Raw genomic sequence first — 8447 nt, 5'->3', positions numbered from 1 at the left:
TGGCAAACAACTACTCCACCACTTCAATATTTGGGTCTTCCCTTATTCAGTGGCAATATGCAGGTCACGCATTGCGATCAGTGTACTAAGAAAATTAATGATAAGTCAGCTAATTGGAAGGCGTAGCTCTTCTGTTATGCGGGAAGAGTATGCCGTATCAAATATGTGTTGCAACATGTTGTTTTCTACTGGATGATGACCTTTAAAGTCATCACTATTGAGAGAGATTGCAGTAATTTTTTATGGGGGTTTCATTCCAATGGCAGGCGATTGCACCTAGTGAGTTGGAAATCCATATGCTTCCCATTGAAGGAGGGAGGTATAGGGGTTTTGAACTTATGGACATACAGCCGTCCTCAGACGGTATTTTTGCTCTTTAGAATGTTTTTTGCTAACTTTAGTTGGGCTAAGTTTATGAGAACCAAATGCTTGTCATCATCAAACATGTGGATCATAAATTAGAGCCAAAGGCATTGTGGGCATGAAAAAGCCTATCTTGGGGATGGGAGGAGAAACCACTCTTTCTTTTGGCAGTTGGGACAAGGTGACGATATTATGTTTTAGAAAGATAATTGGGGATGGGGCTTACTAGTCTCCTTATTGAAGGATTATGACCTACATGAAGGAAGTAGTTGTTTACAATATAAGGTCTCTCAAATCTTATTTCAATTTCTAATTAGTTAATATTAGTTGAGAATTTTGTCGGGGATTGCTGTGGAAGGTTTCATTCACACCCAATCCGTGTCGAGTAGACCCTGGTTGTTCTGAGAATTCTTAATTCATGAGTTGCGGGGAGGAACTTATGTCACCAAAAACAGAAACTAAAGCAAGTGTTGGATCAAAGCTGGTGTTAAAGATTACAGATTGGCTTCATCTTTGTAGAAAGAGGCTCATCTGTAACATTGAGTTTCCTTGGCTTCAGCAAGTTCTTTGCATATTAACACTAAATCAAGAGGAAGATGTTCTAGTGTGGGGTCATATGAATGTTCGGAACCTCAAAAGAAGGGATATATATCATAAATTGAGGCATCATCAAGAGAAGCAAGACCAAAAACATTGGATTTGGGAAAATAGTGCCTGTCCTAGAGCAAGATGGCGCCTCTATCTTGCTGTTGCTAACAAGTTACTTACTTGGGATGGATTGCAGGGGTTTGGTTTTCATCTACCTAATATGTGCATCATGTGTAGATGGGATGCTGATATTTCCTAACGTGTGATATTGCTAAACAGGTATAGAATCTAATTGCAAAGAAATTTGAAGTTAAATTATTGTTGCAAGGAACTGTGGAAAGCGTTTGGAGAAAGTAATGCAGAAGATCTAAATGGTTGCTTAAAGCTTGGACAATGATCTTCCCTATTGTCATATGGAATTTATGGAAATTAAGAACTGATCTTGTGCATGCAAATATTTTATACCCAGCCAGTAATATATGCTTGCTAGTATGACATGATTTTAAGGACATGAGCTTAACAACTAAATGAGCTCTAAAGCATAGAACCGATATTGATATTTGGCTGACTTGGGGTCGAAAGCAGACCGCTGACCTTTTGGCAGTGCTGTTCTGATGATTCAAGCACTCTGCTTCAATGTTGATGGTTTTCAAAAGACTACTTGTTTGCTCAAGTCTGTAAATGAAGCTACCCTAGAGAAGGGAGTACTTGTCAGGCCTTTAAATATACATTGCCTTGTTTTTGTTATTTTTGTCTAGGCATGTAAGTAGAGACATTGTACTCATGATTTTGGGGCCACCATCTTGGCGTCGCAGGATGCTAAAGGCCATTAAACTAAACCTATCCAAAGGTTTGGGTTTTCGCAGTTTGGGTAGCAGCTTTTAGTAAGGGGACAATCAGCATTGATGATTTTCTAGTTATCCCTGATATCCAATTCAAACTTAAGAAAAGTGATCCATATTGCCAAATTCAATTAATAATTTGGACGCACATACAGTCCAGGTTTTTACAATTGGATCTGGTACGGGCCCAATCCCTGCCATGTATGCATCCGAATTTGGCGTTGCATGTTTTCACCATTGAGATCCAAATCTAGATTCAGGTCACACTAGACACATAACAGCAATCAAAGCCACTGACGTTCCTATCCAAAATGCAGTAGAGATGCAAAAAGTTGGGAAACTTTGAGTCGTCTGTAACATTTATCAAGCAACATGCACTAGCTTGTGGGGAATTTATTTCCGGTTCAATATATATAACTAATTCATTGCCCAGCGAAATTCGCTTCTTCTTTCTTGTCTGTCTAGAAGTATCAGATATAGACAAATGGCTGCCCTTGCACAAGTTAAAACCGTCACTAATAAGCAGCTTCAACATCATGCAGAACTGTGCACGCTCCCCACGTGGCCATGGGAAGTCACCAGATCAAGATAGCAAACTAAGAGTAGTCGAGAAGCTTAGTTTTAAGGCAACCGTCCTAGTGCTTTAATTCTTCAGCATGAAACAAATTGTCCTGATATTTGGCGTCTTTGAAACTACATGTGACGCAGAGCATGACCTTAGAACGTATACATTAGATGGTGTTGTTCAGGTTTCAGTCTCTTCCGCCCTGATACAATTTGAATTACAATCACCAAATGAAGCTATCGGGCGATACCGCAAGGCAATAAGAAAATGCTAGCGGATATATAACAGCCAAGAAAATATTAGCCCTAGAACTTCTTTGCAGTCCATTTACGTAGTAACATTTGATTGACACTATTTTCCAATGTTCCATCTAAAGCTTTTTAAATTTTCATGACCTAAACCTTGCCCATGTTGATGACCTTTCAGAAACATAAGCCTAACCTTATTGAATAAAGAAAACAAAAAAAGGTACAAAGTATAAATAAGAGAAGGACAAAACAGGGATCAGCCATTTAAGGTAAAAGAAGAGTTGATCAATATTTACCCAAAGTACCATGTCATCTGTTTCTGGTCATAATAAAGAACATAAAATAAAAACAGTTTCTTTCATTTACAGAGAAGAAATGAAGCTGGTGCAATCTCTCAGTTAGTTACATGTACAATGAACGAAACTAACCTACCGATGATACTCTCTTCCAAGGTTGTTAAAGCACCAAACGTAGTCCACAGGTCATTCTTCCATGGCATCAACATTTGGCTCAGAATCCTCCATTAGGACCTTACCTGCACATTCAATTAAGAAGAAAATGTTCACATGCTCGTCCAAACACTGCAATGAAGGTGAAAAAAAAAAGTAGGGATTATTTGCCTTTTCCTTTCTTCTTCTTAAGCTTAAGTTTCACATTCTTCTTCACAAAAAACTTCGTTGAAGATTTGCTGCTATCTTTAGAAGTTCCTGCAGTACAAGTCCACCAAGGTCAAATGCTTGCCAAAATATATAGCATCCCACACATCCGTGATGGACATGGCCTCAAAAACCTCAGCATCCCAAGCATCTTATTTGAAGCCTACTGTACAACATCTTCAAACAAATTCATAAATCTGAAACACTGTCTAAGCATGAATGGGAAAAGATGGAACAAGTATTGGAAGATTCCGTATCAAACAACCTGCAGAAAGCTAAAGAATGAAATTGGAAAGTTGAAGCAAACAGAAATTAAGATAACAAACAGTGCCATAAATGCAGCTGTAAATATAAAAAAGGAAATGCAAGTGAACCTTATCATGTATATCAAACTACTAAAAAGCCACCAGAAAATCCAACGAAACTCGAACATTGAAGTCTGTTCACATCTTGAATTTAAATGATGAAATTTCAATTGGTTTTCAATCAAAGGATAAAGAATCCATAAACTTGTTTCAAGAACAAAGTTCTTGTAAAATATCACCCAGTGACCAGCGCTATGTGCTACTTTTTTGCACTCTAATATGTATTTCTTATCTTCAAGTGAGAAGAGTCACATTTTGCTCCTATTAGAAAGCTCGTATCCATCACATACAAAATATGGACAAGGGAAATGATCTGACCGACAAGAGAACCAAAATGTGGCATTAAGCAGAAAAGATTATGTACGCCCAAAGGTGAAATTGCTTACTTCAAGAAGTTCACCCATCGAACAATCCTTTAAATACTGGATCAAAAATTTAGATCTAATGAAAAGTTAGTTTTAGCATCCCTCCTTAATTTCTAATCTTAAAATAGAACAAAGCATTCGAATTGAGTAACAGGCAATAGCTTTGGCCATGAGCTGCCATCTCAAGAATGAACTTCTTAACTAGCTCCTTGGCATAAAGACCAAAATCTCAATTTATTTTGTCCAACCATGAAAGAGTAATTCCTTGTCAACACATGGCAGATACTTGTCAATAATTAATGAGAATTGAACATTGTTTCTTCTTATAGCCGATCAGGTGAGCGTCCTTAGCAGAATATCTTAATCATTATCCTAACCACAACATAATCCTGAGCAGATGATGACACAATTTTATTTTGTTCCATTTATCATTATGAAGTCATTTATGTAACAATTGAATCACTGATGCCTCCCAATCATTATCAGTACATTCAACTGAATTTAAACAAATTTTCAGCGTCATATCTATCTGAATTTCTCCATGCCATAGAAACACTTCAAGATACTTTTGTTGTAACAGAACTAACTTTGTAATTTTGTATCATATTTTTAAATATACAATCCGAGGTTTACAGCATTGGTAATACCTGGCTTTCTATTGGTGAGATAGATTGACATTTTGAACAAATCGTCAATATGTTGATGCTGAACCCATTTGTTCCATCCATTCTTGGAGAATGCTTCTAAATAGATGAAAAATTCACTTCTTACAATTTACCAAGAAGTCTTGGTGGGTCAAAACATTTTTCTTAAGAAATAAAATTCATTCTTTTGCTTGCTTAATTTGCACCTAAACTTTTAGTTCATAGTTGGCATCATTCATCATGTCTTGTTGGAAGTTACTTCACTAAAAGTATTAATTGATTTGCATGTTCCAAGCTTGCAATGTTTGCGCGAACTTGATATGTCTAACTCCAAGAGACCTGTTTTTTCGTGCTTAACAAAAACTACCACATAAAAACTTAAAAGCTTCGAATGCACTCTGAAAATTACAATTTAATGAGAACAATTACATAATTTTGTTATTAGGAGTCAACCAACTTGAATCTACCTAGCACGAAAAAAAGTTGTTGGAGAGGTTGGCAAAAATGAAATGGCTGTTTCTAGCTATGATAGTAAATTAGGAACAATCTAAAATCATGGTTGAAATTCCTGTATCTTATCAGATAGATGGCTACAGTAGATCGGTGGAGTCTGTTCTTGTAGTGTGATGTTGCTTATTCATACTCTAAATCTACTATTCTAGTTGAAATCCTGATTGGGATGCATGCTTAAAAAGCTAAAAATATCAGTACATACTCATTCATGATCATCACTCCAGTGATGTCAGTGTTTGAAATTTGTGCAGCAAGCATGGAGGTGCCCTGGCTTACCCACTTCAAACGAATGTGAGAGAGTTAGTAACTAGTAAGTGTTTCCTTGTAAGCGATGTGAGCTTATCGAACAAGATGTGCATTCAGAGATTGTCCATACAGTACATGCTTCACTGAAGAAGTTCAGCTCCTAGTTTCACGTGACGTGACCCTCCCTTTAATTCCTAGTTGGTCAAATCAAATTTCCACAATGTACCAACACTTCCATAACATGAGAAGAGCAGGCGGACTAGAATGATATCCTTTTTTCCCATTTTTTTGAAGAACCAGTTCTCAAATTGATCCATCCCTTGTGTAACACGCACTAACAGATTTCTAATTGGCATGATGACACTCATATTGCAAGTAAACAAGAATGACAAGGAGACAGGGCCAGGGCTGTGCATGCAACTTTTCCAGAATTCCGAGAGGCCCACTCTCACACTAAGTTCAGGTTCCTGATGCTGGTCATTGGTCGAGGAGTATCATTGAGGCTTACTTTTCAGCAGTTATATCAGGCAGGAGCAATTCCAGAAAAAAACTAACGCGTCACCAAAATAAAACACAAGAAACCATTGGAAAATTAAAATCAAGAAAACATCAGAAAAGCTAACTGAAGCCTTCGGTTAACATCCACACAATGAAAACGCAAATGCACATCCAGCATTGACAAATGGCCAAATAAATAGCGTCAAGAGAAACTCATTCGAAGGAAACATTCCCAGACACGACAACCAACCGATCCTGGCGAAACTTACTTCTCCCAAAAGCCAAACTAACGTGAACTCATTCTCACACAACCAAGAAAGGAATGCAATCCGCATCGACGACGAAATGAAAACTAGCCGATCCTCACTGCTAGCGTGCAAACTTCACAAACCAAAAGAAAGAAGGAAACCAAAAATAATTAAGAAGGAATATCGAACCGACCGACGGGAACAGTCAACATCATGAAACCGTCATCACCCATTCCGTCACATCCAGTCAAAAATATCACGAGCTGAAGGCAACCAATCAAAAGATTAAGTCAAAGACCGTACCTTCCGCATTGACAGGCGCCATCTCCATGTCATCCATCGTCTCCAAACCCTGTACTAGCGCATCCTTATGCTCCTAAAGAAAATCCCAGCGATGAGTAACCAAGGGAAAAAACAGAGAAACACTTAGTGGGTACCAATCTCTTCCATCTACCAGGACGAGAAAAACCCAACACTCATGAAAAACAGAGATACAAAAACTCACTTTCCACATCCGCCTGAAGAGCTTGCGCTTGCGCTTTCCTGAAATGGAGAGGGGAGCGTCCTTGATCTTGAGTTTGCCGGTGTTGGGGTCGCCATAGACCTTGCGTTTGAACTCCTTGACTTGCGCTCGCTTCTCCTGAGTTCTGTTCGGCAGAGGAGCCTTGTACTTCCCCATCTTCTCCCTCACAGGGCTTCGAAGAGAGCATTCGGCGAAGGCGAGAAAGAAATCCGGAATCAGGGTTTTGGGGATCTCACGGGATCGGTTCCGGGTGCTGTGGGACCCACTAGCCGACGGCCCCCTTCATGTCTATCGTTACTCCAAGTATCGGGAGCGTATCGTCCAATAAAAGGTTTTTTATTTGTTAATATTTGCATTTTTAAGCGAATTTAAAGTTTCATTATTTTAAATTTATGAAATCGAAAAAATAAGGTGATACGAGCTGATTGCTCTATATGTCACGGAGGAAACCGCTACGGCACAGATTTTTACAACATCTCGAATCTTTATTTAAAACATGTGAACTGATTTTTTTCAAACAATGGCTCAAGGAAGACAAGGGGCTTCGTTTTTGAGTTGAGTTGTTTTATTCAAGGTACATAGCATAATCACTTCTGAAAAACATTTTTTTCCGTTAAAAAAATTTTATCACGTTAGTTTGATAGCGGAAAAACAAACAAAACTTCTTTGGTATAAATGCAAACAAGGTTTTTTTTTTCTTTTTCTTTTTTTTTTGGGTTCCAAGTGGCAGATCATACCAGGTCCAAGAGACCATCTCATTGAAGACACGTCGGTAGTTTGATTTTAATGGATAGTAAACAATGATTCCCATAGGTGCGATTTCATTGAAACATAAACAAGATCGTCGTACTTTAGTTGATAGATGTACCTACCCTATTTAGGTTTAAGCCAAGATCCCACAATTAGAGGTTTAGAAGGCAGGTTGTCAATGTCCTGGTCATACAAAAAAAAGTTTTTTTTTTTTCTTTAACAAAAGGGATAATTCCCCCCTCCCCCCCATATTAAAAAAAGGTCTAAAAAATAAGTAAAAAAATGTTAAAAAAGACTTTTACCTGATGAAAGAAAAGGCAAAAGTTTTGCTTTTGTTTGATAAAAAAATAAGTTTATGAAAAATGAGCGAGTTGCGAGGCCCATCTTTGTTATTTTTTCAATTTTTTTTTCCCAGAGCAAAGCTTCAGCGATGCAAAAGGCTCCTACAGTTTAACAAACGAAAGGCAGCCACGTTTCTTCATCCTGAGACCATCTTAACACTTCAGCCAGGTTTCAGTAGCACATTTACATAAATTTCTAATTTGTTATCTTTTTAACTGTTATTGGTTGCCTCTCATAATTATGTAGCCAAGAAATCGCTTTTCATTTTATTTTTTATTGAAGATCCATTCATTTTCTAGTGATCCTTTTTTATATTTTAAACACTCCAGTAATTTTTCCTTTTCTTTACTGAAGCATAACATAAAAATTTTAGAAGCACACACAACTTTTGCAGGATTAATAAAAAAAATCATGTTTGAATAAGTCATACTCAATTGCCTAAATTACAAACAAAGAAACTAGTAAGGTGAAAGAAAATTCAAACTTAAGTGTACTTTAGTCACGAAATCTGACAACAGTGAATGAACTTAGTAATAGCACCAAAATTTGAGTGTGTTTTCATCAAGTTCTCCAGAATGTAACTAGGCCCTCATAGATGATAGACCCAACAAGAATTTAGCTAAATTTGGTCCTGGATTCAGGTTGTTAAATTTTTCACCTTGGGACAAGCAGCTTTTGCACTCATCATTTG

At 37.6% G+C, this 8447-nt stretch overlaps 1 protein-coding gene across 1 annotated transcript; it reads right to left on the bottom strand.

Annotated features, from left to right (window-relative positions):
* Nucleotides 1–2869: 2869 nt before the first annotated feature.
* Nucleotides 2870–6953, bottom strand: LOC116266465 (uncharacterized). Its single transcript, XM_031647704.1, has 4 exons — nt 6647–6953; nt 6445–6517; nt 3227–3313; nt 2870–3141 (listed from the first exon to the last, which is right to left on the bottom strand). The coding sequence occupies exons 1-4, from the start codon at nt 6818–6820 to the stop codon at nt 3089–3091; spliced, it is 387 nt and encodes a 128-aa protein (XP_031503564.1). The 5' UTR covers nt 6821–6953; the 3' UTR covers nt 2870–3088.
* Nucleotides 6954–8447: the final 1494 nt, after the last annotated feature.

This window comes from Nymphaea colorata, chromosome 12 (assembly GCF_008831285.2).
Source record: "Nymphaea colorata isolate Beijing-Zhang1983 chromosome 12, ASM883128v2, whole genome shotgun sequence".
Lineage (NCBI taxonomy): Eukaryota > Viridiplantae > Streptophyta > Magnoliopsida > Nymphaeales > Nymphaeaceae > Nymphaea > Nymphaea colorata.
This window is presented reverse-complemented; position numbering and strand designations above follow the sequence as displayed.

What these genes read in the sequence shown, in the direction of transcription:
- LOC116266465 (XM_031647704.1), bottom strand. Translation starts at nt 6,820, where the DNA reads ATGGGGAAGTACAAGGCTCCTCTGCCGAACAGAACTCAGGAGAAGCGA. An exon ending in GGCGCCTGTCAATGCGGAAG is followed by an intron (nt 3,314 to 6,444) that starts GTACGGTCTTTG and finishes CTTGTACTGCAG; the next exon opens with GAACTTCTAAAGATAGCAGC. An exon ending in TAAGAAGAAGAAAGGAAAAG is followed by an intron (nt 3,142 to 3,226) that starts GCAAATAATCCC and finishes TTGAATGTGCAG; the next exon opens with GTAAGGTCCTAATGGAGGAT.